At 51.3% G+C, this 21,112-nt stretch overlaps 1 protein-coding gene and 2 non-coding genes across 3 annotated transcripts in view; 1 reads left to right on the forward strand and 2 right to left on the reverse strand.

Annotated features, from left to right (window-relative positions):
• Window positions 1-2,923: 2,923 nt before the first annotated feature.
• The window catches only part of ACACB (acetyl-CoA carboxylase beta), a 98,254-nt gene continuing 80,065 nt past the window's right edge, over window positions 2,924-21,112 (reverse strand). The window contains exons 41-52 of the mRNA XM_068989602.1: window positions 19,655-19,765; window positions 18,228-18,371; window positions 17,453-17,573; window positions 15,901-15,997; window positions 14,007-14,103; window positions 12,639-12,774; window positions 11,418-11,595; window positions 8,247-8,359; window positions 6,762-6,916; window positions 5,710-5,880; window positions 5,233-5,369; window positions 2,924-4,495 (exon numbers count right to left, since the gene is read on the reverse strand). Coding sequence (XP_068845703.1) covers window positions 4,369-4,495; window positions 5,233-5,369; window positions 5,710-5,880; window positions 6,762-6,916; window positions 8,247-8,359; window positions 11,418-11,595; window positions 12,639-12,774; window positions 14,007-14,103; window positions 15,901-15,997; window positions 17,453-17,573; window positions 18,228-18,371; window positions 19,655-19,765 — 1,587 coding nt within the window. The 3' untranslated portion in view covers window positions 2,924-4,368. The remainder of the gene's footprint in view (window positions 4,496-5,232; window positions 5,370-5,709; window positions 5,881-6,761; window positions 6,917-8,246; window positions 8,360-11,417; window positions 11,596-12,638; window positions 12,775-14,006; window positions 14,104-15,900; window positions 15,998-17,452; window positions 17,574-18,227; window positions 18,372-19,654; window positions 19,766-21,112) is intronic.
• TRNAG-CCC (transfer RNA glycine (anticodon CCC)) lies at window positions 11,976-12,048 on the forward strand. Its single transcript has one exon. It is a non-coding gene; the product is annotated as a tRNA-Gly (tRNA).
• Window positions 19,463-19,535, reverse strand: TRNAE-CUC (transfer RNA glutamic acid (anticodon CUC)). Its single transcript has one exon. It is a non-coding gene; the product is annotated as a tRNA-Glu (tRNA).

Genomic DNA, 21,112 nt, shown 5'->3' on the forward strand with positions numbered 1-21,112 from the left:
CAAACCTCTTGAAATGTGCACCTAAGAAGGGAGACTCCTAGTTTGGATTTTGGGGGCTTCCAAGTCAGGATGGGATGAGAGGAATGGGAAGGGGTTTTTTGTACTGGAAATGAAGACACCCTGATGGAAAGAAAGTTAATTGTGAACCAGGTAAAGCCACTGACCCACATGGCTAGTGGGGCTGTAGAAGCTGCAATGCAGAGTATTTATTGGCACTTGTTGGCCTGTCTCATTGCCTCATGACCTTCTTTATGTCTTTTTTTCCTCTCGTTGCCAGTGACTGACTTTCCAAGTGGCAGTTTCTACAGATAGCTGGCTTAGAGGGGAGCCAGGTGAGTGGCTGGGAAAAAAAGCCAGGGATCATCCAGCTAATCTGAGAAACCATGGCAACCACTTAAACCACTGTCCTCTCTGGCCCCATCGGATGTTCGGTTCCTCCGTCTGGGAGTTCCTGAACCTTAGAGCCAGAGTTTTCTGAGTAATCCACAGGTCTGCCAGTCACCTGGTAGGCTTGGTGTTCAGGCCTGTCTTGAAGGACCATCTCTAACTTCTTCCAAATTCCGGAACTTTCTGCCAAGCATCACCATCATTACTCATAGCTCAGTGCTACCGACTGGAACAGCACTGCTCGCCTGCTTTGTGTGACATGACGTCCCCTCCCTCAAGTTAAGATGTTTGAGTCATTGTTAATGAAGCTTGTGTTTGGGCGACCCCAGGACTGTGTATCGTAGTGTTGGAGATCTGTCTTCTGTCAATAAAGGCCGAATGCAGCTCTGTGGCTCGGGGGAGGGGTGAAGAGGGGAGGGAGGGGTGAGCAGGGGAGTGGGGGTAGAGGACAACAGCGCCTCGAGCCCCTCACAGTGGAGACCCACTTACAGATGGGAAAACTGAGGCCCTGAGAGCAAACACTGGACCCAGGTCCTCTGATGCCAGGTTCCCGTCATGCCAAACTGAGAGGACTCGGTCATTATCGGTAAAATTAGTCCGGCTGCCAGTCCCTACCCCAGAGTGCCCAGGCTCTGGACAAGCACTCACTCAGGCAGGGATGTGAACCCTGCCTACTGCTCAGAAGGCGAGGCTCAGAGAGGGTGGGTAGGACTTGGGGTCCCAGTGAGGAGGCAGGACTGAGACTGTGTGTGCCAGGCTCCAGAGCTATCTCTTTGGTGCCTGCTTGGGGTCAGGGAGGGCAGCGAGGTGGGAGGAGGTACACTCTTTCCAGCACCAAGGCCCTGTGCCAGTCAGGGCTGTAAATCAGCTCATTCAATCCTCGTGACAACACTAAGAGGCATGTCTTACTACTTGCTACACCCATTTTACAGATGGAGAAGCTGAGGCCCAGGACTAAAGGAGGTGACTTGCCACCCAAGATAACAGCAGAAGGGCATTTTGATTAGCAGTCTGGGACTTCCCTGCTGGTCCAGTGGTTAAGAATCTGCCTGCCAATGCAGGGGACACAAGTTCGATCCCTGGTTCTGGGGCAACTGAGCCCATGAGCTGCGACTACTAAAGTGGCTGAGCCTGTGCTCGACAGCAAGAGCAGCCACTGAAATGAGAAGTCCACACACCACCACTGGAGGGAGCCCACGCACCAGCAAACACGCAGCACGGCCAAAACCAGAAAGAAAGAAATACTTACGAGTCTGTCGAACTTTTAAGCCCACCCAGGAAGGGGCTTGCAGCCTCACCGGGAGACCAGACTCACACATAGGCGATGATCAGCCAGTAGGGAAGGTAGGGGTCGATTAATGGGGCTGTAGGTGGTACCAGGAAGGGCTGACCAGGGCCCCGCTTCAGAGAACAGGCAGGCAGCGGGGAAAGGGTGCTGCCCTTCTCTCCCCAGCACCCCTCCTCCGCAGCTTGGCTCCTGGGTGGCTCTGTGGCTTGCCTCCCAGCCCCCAGGCACCCTCGGTGATGGGTTGGGGGCAAGCGCCTCAGCCATATGGTCACAGCCAAAGAGCAACACCTGCACGGTCTGGAGAACTTCTGAGGCTCAGGGGTGCTCTCCTGCTGCGGTGCCGAGCTGGGCGGTTGAAGCCCGAGTGCCTGGATCACCATGTGCCGAGGGCTGGGGAGCCCTTTCTTGGGTCTGACATCCATTCCTTACCATGGGCAAGTGGGGTTGGTATGTATAGAGTCAAAGCGAAAATGCCAAGGTCACAGGGTCACGGAAGACTGCCTGTGCCGGCACCGTGCTGACACTGGAAGAAAGCGCGGAGGAGACACAGGAGCAAAGCTTCGCTGAGAGTCTCTGCAGCTGGCTAACTAATGGGTGAAATGTACTCATTGCCACCCTTTGAGGACCTGCTGCACACACATAAAACACCAGAGGACTGGGTTTGAGTCAGCCTGGCCACTTCTCACCGGCTGTGTGACCTTGGACATCAAGTCCGCTCATCTCTGAGCTGAGGTTTTCTTGTTTGTAAAAGTGAGGCTAGAAATGTAGCATCCACCCTCAAAAGGCTCTGCAAAAGGACTGCATGCAATGGAGGCCAGGGCACTGTAGGTGGCCAGCGGCAGGACCCCGAGTGCTCACTGTAGGCCTGGGCAGGCCGCCCAGGCCTCTGGGCACACTCAGTGGTCTGATCCTTTCTCCCTTCCCTGGAGGCAGCTGTGCTAAGTCTCCCGAAAGAGGGAAGTCAATCTTACCGGGGAAGGTCCATTCATGCTAAACTTGGCATCACCGGCCTGTGGACAGCAGCTTGTATCCAGATGTGAAATGGCAGTGCAAGGATGAAGCGGTCTCCCTGTGGCCTTCGGGAGGGGGACTCACACCGGAGCTCCGTCCTCCTGAGATGGGGGCTGGCACAAGATCTCAGCGGCGACAGGAGGAGGGTGCATCCCCGGGGAATCCCCTGCCAGTCTGCCTGCCTGCTCTACTCCAGGTAATAAGCCAAGGCCAAAATGCTTCCTTCCAAAAATAATTTATTCCACACATTTCCTGGTAGGTTCCTCCACCCACCATTCCTCGGTTGCAGCTAGTCATCGATGTATCATCCCTCCCAAACCCGCAGGGACTCCTCCACATGGAACGAAATCGGTTCCCAAAGCCACATGGACTCGTACCCACGCCCATCAGTCTTGGGACACAACAAAGGCTGATGTCTTTCTCCCACCCCTCACTGCGACCACACCACCCATGCTGGCCAGGGCTGTCATCATTGGCCGATGGCCTCAGACATCCCCCAGCGTTCCCGCTTGTAGGGGCTTCCCCGCAAAACCTCACTGGCCTCCACGCTGGCCAGGTGTAATGTCCGGTGTCCTCAGGCAGACTGCCCGCCATGGCACTGGAGGGTGGCCGGCTCCCTCCATCACGGGCACTGGGGACAGATGGACCCGGCCGGGAGGACCGCAGGTCCTGACGCTGTATGGTCTTCGGGGCTGGGTGCTGGTGGCAGCCTCGCGAAGCCCTCCCTGAGTGAATCAGTGTGGTGCTCACAGCCCAGTCCTTGGGAGCCACTGGCTTGTCCCTCGGGCTACAGCCCACCACGGACACTGAGGCAGGAGGCGCAAGAGTGAAGGGGACCCGCAGGGGCCTCCGAGGCAGGTGACGGCAACCACAGGGGTGAGACCTGTGAGCAAGCCGGGCTGCTGAGGTTGGAGAAGGTCTTGCCTCACTTCTCTGTCCTCCCAGCCCAAGCTGGAGTCCCCTTCTCCTTGGAGAGAAGGGGCAGGCAGAGGGCTGTGAACCATGTGAAAAAAAATGTCTCCCAACGCCCTTGAGCCTAGGGCTATGCAATTTTCTACTAATGAGGGAACTAAGCCCAGTAATGGGACTTTGCTAGTGATTAGCTAGGAGTCTTGTGGGGAACAAAACACCATTTTGTACTCTTAATTAAAAAAAAAAATCATTCATACCCTTTCCTGGGTGAGAGGAATTCAAATAAGGGTTCAAATAAGCAGACTACAAAAACAGATTTTCTCTTTTCTCCTCTCTTATTTTGCTTTCCTTGTTATACTGCTGAAACCTGTGAGGGGCTTACATCAAGAGCTGGTCTCGGAGTGAAAAAAAATAAGATTCCACGCTCTGATAGAAAATGAGTCTAAAAGAACACCTGGATCCCGCAAGGCAACAGAAAGTGGACGGAAACTGGAGTGTTTGGGTTCAATTCGATTCAGTGATGGAGCGAAGTGTCTTAAAGAGCTAAAAACCAGACTTCCCAGCAATGGAGAAGGGGGAGGTTTCTGCTTGGAAGGGGGCACTCCCGAGCCTTTTATTAAACAGGAGTGAGCTGGGGGTCAGCAGCCTTGCGGCAACGCCCAGGAGTTTTAAAAAGTAAACCCCTGCGGTCCTGGCGAGGGCCTGCGGTCAGTGGATCGGTGTGGTTTTTCTTGAACCGATGTCCTGCCAACGACTGGGAAGACCGGGGGTCAGGTAGAGGCCGGGCCGTCCACGGTGGACAGGAGGTGAATGACCTGGGCCCGCTCGGCCGGGCTGATGTGCTGGCTGATGTACACCAGTGAGTCCATGGCCAGCTCAGGGTTTTCTTGAACCAGGCTGCAGGAGTTGGGGGAGGAGGGCGAGGTCATTTCTCCCACTGAGTTCAGTGGGCCTCCGCCCCCCGGTAGCCCCAGAGCCCTGCGCAGGGCCTGTCCCACTCCTGGATGGGCAACCAGCCACCCGGAGCGCCCAGCCCTCTTCCTGTCGCGGACACAGGAGGGGCGATGGTCCTGTGGGGCAGAAGGGCCACGGCACACCCTCAAGGAACAACAGTGCACCCTCCTGCTCACAGGTCGTGTGACCTGACACACACACTCTCACCCTGGACCTCAGCTTCGCCCGCCAGATGGGTCCCATGCGCTCAGCTCCCTACGCCATGGGGACGCGGGGAGCAAGCTCTCCAGGAAGGATCATACCCAGCAGGAGCTGGCAGCCCAAGGGCTAGGTGCTCACAACACGGTTGTCTAAACAAACACGCTTTGGCCATGACCTTGGATGAGGTCTAACCAGGATAAGGAATTGAAATCATCGCACCTCCCGACCCCCACCGACCGCATCCCCAGGACTCTGGGCAGGGAGACCTGGCTTGGGCAGAGTGGCAGCCTCTTAGCTGGGGGGCTGGGCTGTGGCCCCCGACCCTGAGGCGGGGGCCGTGGACCGTGAGATGCGGTGCACTCGAGTCCTCGTGACCAGTGCAGACGAGGTGCGGGGGCGTGTGAGGTGAGGGGCGGGGCGAGGTGAGGGGCGGGGCGAGGTGAGGGGGGCAGGGGGCGGGGGGCGGGCCGGCCACTCACCCCCGGATGGTCTTAAGGGCGGAGTCCCGTTTCAGGCACGCGATGTTCTCGCGGATGGTGGAGTGCAGCCCCTCGCCCGCCTGCCAATGCTCCTCCAACCACCGCACCACCGTCTGGTTGTTGTCCCACAGGTAGGCCTGAGAGAAAGCGTGACTCGCTCAGGCGTGTCCGACTCTTTGCCACCCCAGACTGTAGCCCGCCAGGCCCCTCCGTCCGCAGGAATACTGGAGTGGGTTGCCATTTCCTCCTCCAGGGGATCTTCCCCGCCCAGGGATCGAACGCGCGTCTCTTGCATTGCAGGTGGATTCTTTACCATCTAAGCCACCAGGGAAGACATAAGGTAGGCCTGGGGTGGAGGCTGAGGCTGCATCAGCGAGGGACCCCTGACGGCTGGGCAGGCCCCCTTGGGCCCCCGCCCCATGCGTCTCTGCCCCTTGGATCCCCGCCCACGCGTGCGCATCTCTGCCCCAGGCCCACCTTGACTGCGCCCTCCGTCTCCACGAACCAGCGGCGCAGCATGGACTGCACGTGCATGTGGCTGAGCTCGGGGCAGGCCCTCAGGACCTCCTGCTTCACCTGGCTCTCCAGCAGCAGGCGGCGCAGGCGCCAGTACAGGAAGCTGCGGGCTGTCTTCCACTCCAGGATGTCCTGCGGACAAGCCGTGGGCCTGAGCCCCCACCCCACCCCCACCCCCGGAACGGTGGAGGGGGATTCTAGGAGCTGCCCAGGGCCTGGCCTTGTGATCACTCCCATTTCACAGGCTGGAAAACTGAGGCTCAGGGAGGCGGCAGAGACAGGACACTGCCAGGTCTCCAGACCACCTCCCCTGGGTACAAACCCGGTGCCCATCTCCACCTCCAGACCCAGAAGCTCACGAGGGGTGCAGAGGGGTGCAGAGGGCTTGGAGAGGCAGGAAGGAGCCCAGCACACAGGGGTGTTCAGGACTGGGTATGACCTCGTGGGGACGGGGCAAGAGGATGGGGTTGTGACCATCAGTGGTGGGGGAGTGCGTTGTGGAAACAATGGTCCCAAACCCAGCCCAGCGGTTCTGAGCACACACAGGGGTTGGACTGGTAGTTCCCAAACTGGGCGACCTACTAGAATCTCTGGGGGATTTGGAAAAAAAAATACTGATGCCTGACTCCCCTCCCACCCATATTCTGATTTAATTGGAGAGCCACCTGGGCGCTAGAGTTTTACAAAAATACTTATTTCTTTATTTTTGGCTGCATTGGGTCTTAGTTGAGGCACACAGGCTTCCCAGCAGCTGTGGAGGGGTGTGTGGGCTTAGCTGCCCTGTGTCATTGGGATCTTGGTTCCCTGACCTGGGACTGAACCCACGTCCCCTGCATTGGAAGGTGGATTCTTAACCACTGGAGTTGTTTTTGTTCTTTTTTTTTTCCCCAGGTGATTCTCACAGCTGGAATTTGCCTCATCCCACAGGCCTGAGTGCAAATATTCTGTGTGTTGGACACCAGGTGACCTGAGGCTCGGCCATTCACACAGACTGGAGCGCCGCAGGCTCTTACGTAAATGACGCCCTTCTCCAGCATCCTGCCCGCCTTGTCGTGGAGGTCGGCGAACTGCACCGCCACCTGGTGGTACATGGGCAGCAACAGGTCCTCCCGGGCCTTCAGCTGGCCCTCCAGCTCCTTGCGGTCCGTGTCTGAGAGCTCAGACATTCCTGCGGGCAAGGCAAGAGCCAGGGTTTGCAGGGCAGGCCTGAGCTTTAACCCTGATAGTGCTCCCAAGCCAAGTTGCTCCTGCACCCTCAAAAATGCACCCAGTGCTAAACAGCTGGTTCCCACTAGCAATCTATTTTACACATGGAGTGTATGTATGTCAGCCCCAATCTCCCAGTTCATCCACTCTCCGCTCCCTGCCCGACACATCCGTTCTCTATGTCTCTATTTCTGCCCTGAAAATAGGTTCATCTGTAGCAGTTTTTTGATTCCACATACACGTGTTAATATACGATATTTGCTTTTCTTTTTCTGATAGCTCGGCTCAGTGCTCTATGATGACCTAGACGGGTGGGAGGGGGGTGAGGTGGGAGGGAGGTCCAAGAGGGAGGAGACATATGTTCAACGAGGGTCCACCTCGTTGTACAGCAGAAACTAACCCAACATTGTAAAGCAACCTGACTCCAATTAAAAAAAAAAATGCATCCAGATTTGCAAGACAGCATTCAACACTCAGCTTCAAATTTGTTCCCTCTCATCAGGCCCACTGCGCTTACAGGACACCATCAGTTACCGTTTTTAATTTACATAGTAAAATCTAATAAGGGAATATTATAAACAAGTCTATGCCAATTTGATAATTTAAATGAAACAAACTCCTTGAAATAAACTACGAAAGCTCACCTAAGAGCAAAGAGATTAAACTGAACAGTCCTATATATAAAAAAGCAATTGAATTTGTAGTTGAATTGTAAATCTTTGCTATCAAAGATTTAAAGAAATAATGCCACCTCAGACTCAGAAAACAGAGAGGGGAACACTTTCTGATTCACCCTATGATATCAGCATTACCCTGATACCAAACCAAAGAAATTATCTACTCATCATCACCATCATCATGAATCTTGTGAATTTCTGATGACATAGATCAGTTATAAAGGCAATGCTACCTTATATGCATTTTTAAAGAGAATTACAAATAAGTTGCAAGTGAAACAAACCTATCACTCAAACAAAATTAGTAAAATGCCTGACGGGAAAATTCTAAAGGGTAATTTTGCTACCAAAATTCAAATGTTTCTCATTGGCTTGAAATAGTTCAACTATTCTATCTAGTGTGTGTTGAGAAATTACATTCACTAAGGCACTGTGTATATTTTTTAATGTTAAAGGGGTTGATGGGCTGTGTGGGAACATTTGAAACATCTCATAGTTGTTGCTGCTGAGTTTGGGGTTGTCTTCACTATTTTTAACATATTAGAAGCCTCCAGCAATGAGTGGGCTGAGCCCTTTCATGACCTCTGAGAGGTGATACGTTTCAGACCCACTCACCAAGCTGCTCCACGAGCTTCTTGGAAACGGGGTCGAGTCTTCTGATGGTCTTCACCAGATCTTTCTTCCGGTACTTAATCTCCACTGTTCCCTCTGGCTCCAGAACACTCGCTCTGAAAAAAGCCAGCAGCGGGGGCAGGCGTGTATGAGGGGTTCCCCAGCAAGCGACCACCAGAGGACATGCAGGGGGAGGCAAGACCACCAGGAAAGCTGGTGGCAGTCCTCTGCTCTGTAGCTGGCTTTCTGTGTGCCCTTGGGCAAGTCACTTAACCTCTCTGGTCATCTGCTTTTCTATCCACAGAAGGAGGAATTAAACCAGCTTTTAAAATAAAGTGTTCTGGGACTTCCCTAGCAGTCCAGTGGTTAGGACTCCATGCTTCCACTGCACGGGACATGAGTTCAATCTTTGATCAGGGAGCTAAGATCCCACATGCCATGGCATGGCCAAAAGCTAAAAAATATAACAAAAATGTTCTGAACTCTGGAAGGCCCTTTCAGCAACAAAAGTGTGTGACTTTTTCCAGAACAGTATATCCCATCAGCTCTTCAGCTACAGTCCTCTCTGGCTTTCCTAATCTCTGCTCTCCTCAGGCCAGGGTGGTGGTGGTGCTCAGTCACTCAGTCGTGTCTGACTCTTTGTCACACCATGGACTGCAGCACACCAGGCTTCCCTGTCCTTCACCATCTCCCAGAGTTTGCTCAAACTCATGTCCATTGCATCGGTGAAGCCATCCAACCATCTCATCCTCTGTTGTCCCCTTCTCCTCCCACCTTCAATCTTTCCCAGCATCAGGGTCTTTTCCAGTGAGTCAGTTCTTTGCATCAGGTGGCCAAAAGTACTGGAGATTCACCATCAGCATCAGTCCTTCCAATGAATATTCAGGGTTGATTTCCTTTAGGATGGACTGGTTGGAAAGAGTCTTTTCCAGCACCACAGTTGGAAAGCATCAATTCTTCCACACTCAGCTTTCTTTATGGTCTAACTCTCACATCCATACGTGACTACTGGAAAAATCATAGCTTTGATTATATGGACCTTTCTTGGCAAAGTGATGTCTCTGCTTTTTAATACTCTCTCTACGTTTGTCATAGCTTTCCTTTCAAGGAGCAAGCATCTTTTAATTTCGTGGCTACAAGGTACTCTTTAATCTCCTTAAAGCACACAAAGGCACATGGAGGAATCCAAGATATGAGTGGCCCCCTCCATTCCCAACCCTCTCACCCTACCCCTTGGTTTCCCCTTGCCCCCTTCTCTTCTGACAGCTTGGAAGCCCTGACCAATACTACATGTAGCTCTGAGCCTCCTGGTGACCAGAGTGAAAAGTTAATGTGACCCCATTTGGGGCTGCTCTCGTCCTGAGTCTTCTGGAGGTCTGACCTCAGTGGCCTCCCGTGAAGGTCACAGGGCACTGAAGGCAGGACAGGCTTGGCTCATGTGCACCATATCACGATGCCTAACGTAACGCCTGAGACACAGTAGGTGCTCAGTAAACATTCACTGAATGAGGAATGAATACGGGAACAGACACAGGGGGAAGGTGCCTATCTACACCTTGAGCAGAACGATTCTTTTTTAAGAATATGTTTGTTTGTTGGGCTGCTCTGGGTCTGAGTTGCAGCATGCAAACTCTTAGCCGTGGCATGTGGGATCTAGTTCTCAGACCAGGGATAGAACCTGGGTCCCCTGCCTTGTAAGCACACAGCCTCAGCCACAGGACCACCAGGGAAGTCCTGGGCAGAACTGCTCTTGCGACCTTCACATTCTGCACAGCATTTGGCATACTCTTCATTTTGAAGACACTCAAACACTGAGTTACAAGCATTATCGTCGGCATCCTTTCCGGAAGAATCTATCTGGGATAGATTCCCACTTAAAAAAAAAGTGCCAGGAAGGTTTCTCGGCCCTGAGAAACTGGTGCCCTCTCATGCAAGTATGCCTCATTTGTCCAGTATTTCTCAAGCACCCATTAGGAGTCAGCCTAGGCCCTAGGCTATAACAATAAATAAAAATGAATAAAACATAGCCTCTATGGAAGAGTTTTGGGGAAGACTCAGAGTCTAGTAAGAACTAGACATCTAATCATATTTCCCTTTTCATCTTGGCTGCCAGGAAGCTCAGGTGCTTTTGGTCTTTCTTTTTTCTTTGGCTGCACCAGATCTTTGTTGCTGCATGGGCTGTCTCTAGTTGCGATGAGTGGGGGCTACTCTCTAGATATGATGCTCAGGCTTCTTCTTGTGGTGGGTTCTCTTGCTGTGAAGCACAGGTTCTAGAGTGCATGGGCTCAGTAGTTGTGGCTTGTGAGCTCAGCTGCCCCGTGGCATGTGGGATCTTAGTTCTCAGGCCAAGGATCAAACCTGTGTCCCTGCATTAGCAGGTAGAGTCTTAACCACTGGACCATCAGGGAAGTCCTAATTAATTAATTAATATATAACCAATCAATCGATCATAATTAATATTTATTTTAATATATTAATATAATTATATATTAATAATTATATTATACACATAATATATTCTTATATGTGATATATATTATATAACTATAATTAATTATAAACATACATATTATAAGTTTATATAATATAAAATATAATATATAGTATTTATATAATATATACAATAATATAAAATATATGTGTAATATATATTATATATTATAATTATATAATATATACTGTATAACATAATTATGTAATTATAATTATTATATAATATAGTTACTATATTACAATTATATATATGTTATATACTTATATAATTACATATACATATGACTTAATATATTCTATATATTATATAACATAACATATATAACATAACATATACAATATATATTGATATATTGATACTATATATTATATTAATTATGTATTACACTTCTTCTGTTTTCTTTAAGTGGTCGCAAGCCTCCTTGGGAAACAGGTGAGTGTAAGTTGTGAAAGAACAGACTACAATTCCTCCACTTCTTCTGGGCTCCAGTCACTAATTACACTGAGAAAATCCAGCAGCATGCGGGACGCTGGTTTCAGACTGGGAGAACTGGAGGCTCTCCATCCCTCTGGAAGTTCAGAACAGCCCTGCGATCCCCAGAGTGCGACTCCAAGGGCGTGGGGCCTCTGGACTGGGAGTGAGCGCAGGAAGGCGGGGCTGGGCTGGGGCGGCACACCCACCTGCTCTCTCTGTCCGCATACATCTCTATGCACAGCGGGTTGATGGAGGTGTCCATGACCGCCCAGGAGCCGCCCCGGACCTCTGCGTGGGGCGGGATGTAGATCAGGACGGGCTGTCTGTACTTCCGGAGGCCGTCCACGATGTAGGCTCCGAACTTTAGCACCTGGTCGTACATGTCTGAAAAGCAAGGCAGCCACCATTGAGGCGACCTCAGGCCCACCCTTTGCTGCCCAGGGGTTGTGGAGAGGCTCTCATGGGGCCAGGAGGCAGGATCAAGGCACAGAGGGCTCCCTTGACCAGATCCTCCTCCCTGCTGGGGCCTCAACATTCCCACCTAGAAAAGCAGGCATGGGCTGATCTCTAAGATCCCTTCCAGCCCTGGCTCAGAGATGCCCCCGGCCTGTCCCACTGCTTCCAGAACAGAACCCTCTCCAAGGATGATAACACAGTCCCTTCCCTCCTGCTGCCCACAGGCATATGGTCCTTATTTTCTACCAAGACATGTCCAATTAGGCATGGTACGTGGAAACAGCAGCACAACAACAAAATCTGGGACCTCCCTGGTGGTCCAGTGGCTAGGACTCTGAGTTCCCAATGCAGGGGGCCCAGGTTCAACCCCTGGTCAGGGAACTAGATCTCACACACTGCAACTAAGACCTGGTGCAGCCAAATACATAGGTAAATACTTTTTAAAAAATAACTCAAAATCACACTGAGAGTAACCACATGCCAACGAACCCTCACCTTGGCCCTCTGAGGTTGGTTCTATCCTTACCCCTCTTCGCAGAGGAGAGAAACTTTGGCTTGGAGCAGTCACCCACCCAACAAGGACTCAGACTAGGTCTGCCCGGCCCCAGTCCAGCTCTTTCCGAAACATCCCACTGACAGCCTCTGTCTCTTGAAATGCTCAGTGCCTTGAAGCACTTGCATTTGAGTGTCAGGTCACTGAGGCTCACAGTGGCCCCCTAAGGAGGGCAGGCGCCTTCTCATCTTCCCAAGCGGGGAGGTGACAGCCCAGGTCACTCAGCAGCTTCCTGGGGCCACCTCTGCCTCTCCCTGCATGACGGGGACCTCTGGAAAGTCACATTGGAAGCCCTCAGTTCCCTGAACAGCTCCCGTCTGCAGGAAGCTCAACTAAGATGATGATGTTGCGACCCCACGGGAGCTGTCCAGGGTGCTGACCCTGAGGCTTCAGGGCACCCACAGGAAGGCCACTTTACCTTTCATGCCCCCGGAGAACCCCCTCCAGTTGGCAAAGATCATCAGGGGCAACTTTTCCCGGTTGAAATCATTGATGGCCTGGGCCGTCTTATAGGCCGAGTCTGGGAACCACACTTGGCCAGCCTGCTGGATTATCTGGAACACAGAGCAGCCTGAGTCAGACTCCTCTGAGTGGGACATGGGATGGCCGCCCACATGGCACCCTGGATGGCAGGCAGCCTGATTGGCATCGGTGACAACACCAGAGATGGGGCTCAGACGCGTGACTCTCACGCTGCGGCCCAGGGAGGCTCCTGTTGCCTGTTGATAGGTGCCAAGCTAGTAAAGGCCACCCTGAGTAGGGTCCCAGGACCTGCCCTCTGACTTCTGAACTCCTCCCAGGGTGCGCCACGGCCCACCCTAGAAACAGCAACAGTGACGGGCAGGAGGAGGGAGGGATTCCTAGGGGCCCGTCATCCTCTGAAGAAGACAGCATGGAGCACCATGCATCCTTGCAGACTCAGTGCTGGGGCCCCCACCCCACCCCACTCCAGAGCCAAGGATGCCTCTGAGTCTCTGAGCTGGAAGGACAGACGTGTGACCACTCAGGACCCGCTCCTGTCAGCTCAACCGGCCACACAGCAGACCCAGCAAGACCACAGTCATAGTCGTCGGAATGGCCATCAGCAGAGTCTGCAGAAACAAATGCTGGTGAGGATGTAGAGAAAAGGGGACCCTGGGACGCTCCTGCTGGGCATGTCAACCGGTGCTCTTACTGTGGGAAATAGTACGGACGTTCCTCAGGAAACTAAAAATAGAGCGGCTATATGACTCAGCAGCTCTCTTCCTGGGTATGCATGTGCATATACAGCCCAGCACTCATTTGGAAAGATACATGCACCTCAGTGTTTACAGCAGCCAAGACACGGAAGCAATCCAAGTGCCCAACGACAGATGAATGGAGAAAGACGATGTGGCATAAATATACACAATGGAATCCTGCTCAACCACTGAAAGAATGCAATTCTGACATATGCAGCAATGTGGACAGATCTAGAGAACATTATACATAGTGAAATTAGTCAAACAGACAAAAAATAAACTAGGTAGTTACCAAAGGTGAGCAAGAAGATGGGAGGGACAAATTAGGGGTGTGGGATTAAGAGATAACAAACTGCAATGTATAAAATACAAAAGCAACAAGGATGTACTGTATAGCACAGAGAAATACAGCCATTATCTTGTAATAACTTTTAATGGCGCACAATCTGTAGAAATGCTGAATCACTATGCTGTACACCTGAAATGAATATAATTTGTAACTGAACTACACTTCAGTAAAAAAAACAAAACGTGAAAAGAGCCAGCCCAGTTCCCTGGCCCCTAACCTTGGCCTCAGAATCCAGGTTGGCAGGGTCAGCGGGCACGACCACCTCCACCGTCCGCATCTCTGCAGCGATCACTCCGACGGGGATGCCCCCCAGCCTGCAAGGTGGACCACAAGTGAGCAGGGGCACGGGGCAGCACCCCAGGCCAATTCGGGGGGCCAGGTGGGTCCGGCCAGCCCGGGCTGATATTCTACAGGCACACGGGCCGGGATGAGGGTGGACAGAGAAAAGTGTGCTGTTTTCAACTTGGCCCTGAAGCGGTGAAAAGCCTCACAAACAAGCAGGCTAGAAAGGTCTTCTGGGTGCCCGTGTTGGGGCAACAGCTGCCGGCGTTGTGGGGAGGCTTGGGCCAAGACAGGGATGGGAGCAGCATCGTCCCCTAGAACTTTCCGTGATGATGGCCATGCTCTCTAGTGGCCTGACTAGTGTGGCAGCCGTGAGCTGCACATGAACACGGAGCATCTGAAATGTGGCAGGGACGGCTGAGGAACTGAACATGTGACATGCTCTTTCACTGTGTGATTCACCTGAATTTGAGCTGTCACACGTGGCCAGCAGCCACCACGGTGGACAGCGCGGGTCCGGACCCCATGCTACATCGGGAAAGGATGGAGGTATGCTAAGCCTGAGCAGCTTCAGTTATGGGCGGTCCATGGCATCAGTCTCCATCAGCAACCGCCGCCGGCTGCCCCTGGCTACCTGCACCACTTGATTCCTCTCGGTTACGCTCCCAACAGTTTATGGGGAAGGTTTGGGGAGAGCAGTCTTCCAATCAAGCACTTCCATGTGGAAGGGGGAGTAGATTTCATTTCAGGTTTAAAGAACACATTCCAGGGGATTTCCCTGATGGTCCAGTGGTTAAGAATCACCTTCCAATGCAGGTGCCATGGGTTTGATCCCTGGGTGGGGAACTAAGATCCCACATGTTGCAGGGCAACTACGCCCACATACTGGATGAAGACAGTGCAGCCCCCCCGAAAAAGAACATTTGAAAAAAGTAAAACACTTATGGAGAAGCAATCCCAGTAATAGACTCAGTATTTTAACGGTTATTACAGAGAAGTAAATAACAACAATAAGGGCAGCTGCTATTAATAACATTATGGAGTGTTTATGATTTTTAAATGCTTTTTATTTATTTAAAAAATATTAAATACCATGTGGCACTTGGGATCTTAGCTACCCAACCAGGTGTCAAACCAGCACCCCCAGCAGTAGAAGCAAGGAGTCTTAACTGCTGAACCACAGAGGAATTCCCCATTTGTGATATTTTAAATGCCTAACACATCACCACTTCTATTAATCACAACAATCCTTCAGGAGTGGGAAGGGGTAGTTATTAGCCTCGTTGTACAGATGAGGATGCAAAGGCCCAGAAAGGGGGAGTTACAGCAGAGGTCTGACTCCAGAACCTGAACTCGTAGCAACTGTCTTGTGCCAGGAATCTGAGTGGTAAATTATGAGGCTGTTGCTTTGGGCTCCATAAAAGGAAGAACTCTGGGGTAGTTGGACTCATCCTGAAGAGAAGGAGTGAGCTCAGCTTTGAAAGAATCCAGGCATTTAAGCCTTGCGCCAGCTCTGGTATACACTAGTGGTTCCTGCCCACGGCCCTCCTAAATGGAGCTCATACTTCTGACTGTGCGGTTTCCCAGAAAATACCAGGGCCACCTTAAGATTCTGGCCCAGGGGCACACACAAGGGGCAAGGGTCCTGGCCCCCAGGAAGAAGTTGGTGGAGATGTCTTCTAAAGTTACAGACAAATCCAGACTCTATGAAGAATTTCATCAGCCAGAAACACTGCCCCCCCAACCCCCTGCATTGGTTTTTCTTTCAGAAAATCCAAGGCCAGGGAGAAAGCATTGCTGAGACCGCCTGGGCCCGCCCTCAGCGTTACCTTGCTCGTCCCGTCACCACAGTCTGGGCCCAGGGCACCATGATCTCCTTGAAACTGCCCTGGTCAAAGAATCCACTCTGCCAGGATCCCTTCAGAGCTGTGGGCAGAAGTGTGGAAGCTCAGGCTGGGGGCTGGTTGCTGAGGGCCCCCGATGTCCACCTGGAGGGCAGACTCCTCTGCCGTCTCTCTAGGACAGCCTGACGTTGACAGCCCATATACCTTTATTCCTAGAAAACAACAACACTTCCCCTGCCCAGCCCCCAACACACAAAACCAGGGCTGCCAAATATACCAAATCAGGAAGTCAGTCCATACAGAACACCCAACCACATCAACTTCCTTCCACGCCAAACACGAGGAGACCCTGGTCACGGTCTCTGCCTTTTCTTCTCAGGAGGCAAAGAGAGTAGATGGCTGCCTTTGGAAGGCACGATTTCAGAAGGGGCCATCTACTCAGAAAAACACTCATCCCGGACCTGGGGGCTGCAGCCTCAGAACTGTTACGCTGGGAAGAACGTGTTCCATTGGGAGACAGGCAGAGAAAGGGACAATGAACAAGCGGATGTCAATTGCGGCCATCCTGGGGAGGACGCAGCGCCTGGGAGCCACACCGCGCTGCACCTGACTGTGGTTGGGACACGAGGAGGCAGGTAGCAGGAGAGATCTCACTTTGCAGGAACAGGGGGGCTGGGCCCCTGGGAACAAAGCACCCCAGCCTCAGGGTCTGCCTGGGGGCCGGCCCTCCTAGGTGGAGCAAATGGGTGGTAACACATCAGAGGTTTTTAAAAATCAAGCTAAAGCCAGTGCTCTCAGGTGAGAAAGCCTAGGAGAAATGGCAGAGGGGGGAACAGGCCACAGGGCATCTTTCACTGATGGAGCCTGACATGCTCCTGGCGGCACCTCCCTTGCCCCATGCAGCTGGAAGGAGAGGCCGAGTTCTAAACAGGGCAGCACGTGAAATTCTAGACTCGGGACTGTGGCAACGGGGGCAGCTCAGCTTTCCAGTTCTGTCCTGGTGGCTCAGAATGTAATCAGATACCTCCAGGAGGCCAACCTGTCCCTTTGGGGGAGGGGGGACGTGTGCATGAGCAAGCACGTGTGTGCACACCCGCATGCATGTCTACAAATGCAGCTGTGGAAGAGGCAACGTTGCTCGTCCTGGGTAAACTCATGGAGAGCTACCTTATGAAGGTTTAAGCCAAATAGAGAGGAACAGAGAGAGAAGCGCTCTTCTCTCTGAAACCCTGAGGTTTCAGCCCCAGAGTTTCCACCTATGTGACCACACCTGGGGCAATTTCGGGGAAGGAGGTCATGACCTCTGCTGCTTCTCACCTCCATCCATCAGCTCCAGAAACCGGAGGCTGTTCCCATCCCTTCTCAGTCATCAGCTTGGGAAAAACACAGAGAAAAATCTCTATCCTTCCACCCCTTTTTGCATCCGACCTCAGGTGTATCCCTTGGCGATAATCTTCTACTGACTCGTTCTTTTATCTTGGTGGCAGAAAAGAAACCCCAAGACCCAGGGCTCAGACAAAACCCTGGAGGGACCTACCTGGGTGAGGTCTTCCTGCAAGCAGCCACCGGGGGTCGTAGGGCCCGCGAGATGGTTGGAATTCAATTTCTCTGTCAATAGGGTCCTTGGATGTGATGACTGGGACTGGGCTGCGATTATCCTAGGAAAGAAAGTCAGGTCTCCCACTCGGTCCTTCAGGCTCATCAATAATGTCTGCAGTTCGCTCTTTGCCCTCCTCTCTCCTTCCGACTATGGTGATGCCTGGTTACACGGCAGAAGCCCAACCCAAAGTAGGTCATCATCACAATTAGGAGTAGCATTTGTCTGAGGGCCTGCCAAGTGCTGAGCTCCACACATCATGTCACTGAGCCATCAGTGACAACACCCTGGGATGGGTGCCATTGTTACTCCCACTTTACAGATGAGGAGACTGAGGCTTAGAAAGATTAAGAGATGGTCCTGAGGTCTCATTGCTACAAGGAAGCCAGGAATCAAATCCAGCCTGACTGCAAAGCCTGAGGGTTCTCTGTTGTCCATGTTACCTCTTTTGATGACAGGCAATGTCACCCCTTTCTAAAGGATCGACACACAGCCTCCGTACAAAGTCATAAAAAAAAAAAAAAAAAAGCAAAGAACAGTGACTACAGGGCTGGGCATCAGAGAGGGAAGGAGAGAAGAGAAAAGAAAAAATAACCCTAGGCACAATTTCAGTGTTACCTACTCCCTACCCTTCCACACCGTTTGGCAAATGAACCAGATAACAGAGTCTTCCAGGCTCCAAGCTTCAAGGGGGAGGAGGGGAAGGATACTGCACCTTTGGCATATAGGACAGCCACTCCAGGATGGTACAAACACCCTCGAAGTCGTCCGGCACAGTGACATGTGAGACGCCATTGTAATGCATGATCTGCACACCTCCCAGCTGGTTGTTGGACGTGTAAACGTCTCTGCCCAGGACCTGCTTCGACATGACACAGTTAGCAAGGTCCTGCCCAACCTGGGGGCCTTCCATCTGTGCAGATGGTCCTCAACCCTGCTGCATGTCAGAATCACCTGGGAGCTTTCAAAAGTCCTGATGTCCAGGCTGCAGGCAGCCAGGCCGATCACATCAGAATCTTGGGGATCTGTTGTTGTTTTTTTCCAACTTCCAGATAATTCCATTATGCAGCCCAGTTTGAGAACCAGAGATCCAGCTGGTGACTGGTCATCTCCAGGCAAAACCCAACCCAGCGTTGCTGATGGAGCAGGTCTGCGGTGGGGCCAGAAAACTTTGTATTTTTATCATGATCCCAGGTGATGCTGATGCTGCTGGTTCAGGGGCCAGACTTTGAGACCCACTGTGGGATTCTCAGCAGACCTGATGTTAGGGAGGCTTTACAGCATTGTGGAAGGCATTTCAAGACAGTGAAAAGAGTCACACGAAACTGTTCCCTAGGAGTCTAACTATGCAAAGACATGAGATGAGAGGAAAGCTACACAAAAACTACAGTGGGGACAAAATTACCTTTTTATTTTTTGTCTTTTCCCAATTTTCTGCAATGTGTAATGCTATTTTAATAATTTTTAAAATTTCAATAATATTTTAAAATTTAAATTACAGTAACACAGAGAATTAGTTCCACCAGAAGAGCCTAACACACACATTGTTGCTGTTAGGCCGCTCAGTTGCATCAGACTCTTTTTTGACCCCATGGACTGCAGCCCGCCAGCTTCCTCAGTCCGTGGGATTCTCCAGGCAAGAATACTGGAGTGGGTTGCACTGGAGTGGGAAAAGGCAATTTCCTTCTCCAGTGGATTTCCCTGACCCAAGGATCGAACCTGCATCCCCTGCTTTGTAGGCAAACTCTTAATGCTGAGCCACCAGGTATCTATATGTATGTATCTATCTATACACATCTATATGTATGTATGTATCTATCTATAATATGTGTTAGCTCATTAGAGGCCCATATAACTGCAAAATGAAAGAACAGCTCTTGTATTAGCAGGGATGGAACTGGTTTCTCTTTTCCCTTTTCTTGCTGTATCATGTAGCTTGTGGGGTCTTAGTTCCCCAACCAGGGATTGAACCCAGGCCCTCAGCAGTGAGAGTGTGGAGTCCTAACCGCTGGACCACCAGGGAATTCCTGGAACTGCTTTCATGCTGAGAAAAATTTCCCACTGGGGACACTGGGAATGTCAGAATGACCCTGCCCCCGCCCCTACATGTCCACTCCCCGGCCATCCCTTCAAGGTGGTCACCTTGTTGAGAGCCGTCGCCCCTGTGAGGATGATGTGGGAATTCTCGACCTGGATCACTCGCTGGCCCAGCCTCACCAGGTAGGCCCCGATCCCGAGGGCCCGGCAGGTCACCTGTGGAGACAGGACCCCTCCGGCATTCCTCAGGGCCAGTGCCCCGCCCCCCACAGCAGGGACGGTCCAGGAGCCACTGGGCATGAGTGGAAGCTCAGCTTGGCCACGGGCATCCTGATTGGTGGCCGGACAGCGTGGGCACAAGCCTATCCTTCAGGCTGCCTGACCACAACCTCCTGTCCAGAAGGAATGGGGCTAGCGAGGAAGAGTGTTGTAAAGACACACAGCAGACGTGGAATGTTCTGGCTCTTGCTTCAAGAGGCATCTCTGTGGCCCTTCTGAGTATAGTCACTCCCGAGACACTGCATGCATTCACACAACCAAAGGAAGCCTAGGAGGGCGGGTGAAACTGGGAAAAGATGATCGAGGTCTGTGTCGAGTTAATAGTAGCGTGCCAGTGTCAGTGTCCTTGTTTTGATCACATATGTCGGTTACACAAGACACTATCACACGGGAGCTGGACGAGGGGCACCCAGGACCTGTCTAAACTAACCCGTAACTTCCGATGCAGTCTAAACTATTTCAAAATAGAAAGATTTATACAGGCAGACCTCATTTTATTGTACTTCGTGGATGCTAAGGATTATTTATTTTTTTAACAAAGTTTGTGGCAATCCTGTGTGTCAGATGAGGGTTAGCATTTTTTAGCCATAAAGGGTTTTAAAATTAAAGTGTATACATTTTTAAAAGACATCAGGCTATAGCAGACTTAGACTATAGTATAGTATAAACATAACTGTTACATGGATTGAGAAGCCAAAAAATCCCTGTGACTTTATTACAATCTCCACTTCAATGCTATATTCATTTGCTTTACCGTAGAGGTCTGGAACCAAACCTGCGACATCTCTGAGGTGTGCCTGTCTGTATATATATATATGAATTAAAGATATATATATATACACACATGTATATGTATATCCATTTTGGAATATATAAAAACATTCCTTTTTATATCCTTCAAAACAAAATGACATATTTTGGGATACGTAAATATATATATGTCTTTTTATTCTGAAATAGGTACGAAAGATACATAACGACACCTAGATGATAATCCCAAGGAAGACACTCAAGGCCAGCATTTCCCACCTTGGAAACTGAAGGCCAACACCAAGGGTGAAGATCAGGACTTGAGTGACAGTTTACCACTAAAGAGAACGATTACTATGACTCCAGCAGAAACAGAAGACATTTCTAGGGAATGAGAAGACAGTCATTTAGTACCAGTTAAAATTAGATAAAAGTTTTTTTTTTTTTTCTCCCACACTGCTGGGCATGCAAGATTGTAGTTCCCTAACCAGGGACTGAACCCATGCCCCCTTGCAGAGAAAATGTGGAGTCTTA

Source organism: Capricornis sumatraensis, chromosome 17, assembly GCF_032405125.1.
Source record: "Capricornis sumatraensis isolate serow.1 chromosome 17, serow.2, whole genome shotgun sequence".
Classification (NCBI taxonomy): domain Eukaryota; kingdom Metazoa; phylum Chordata; class Mammalia; order Artiodactyla; family Bovidae; genus Capricornis; species Capricornis sumatraensis.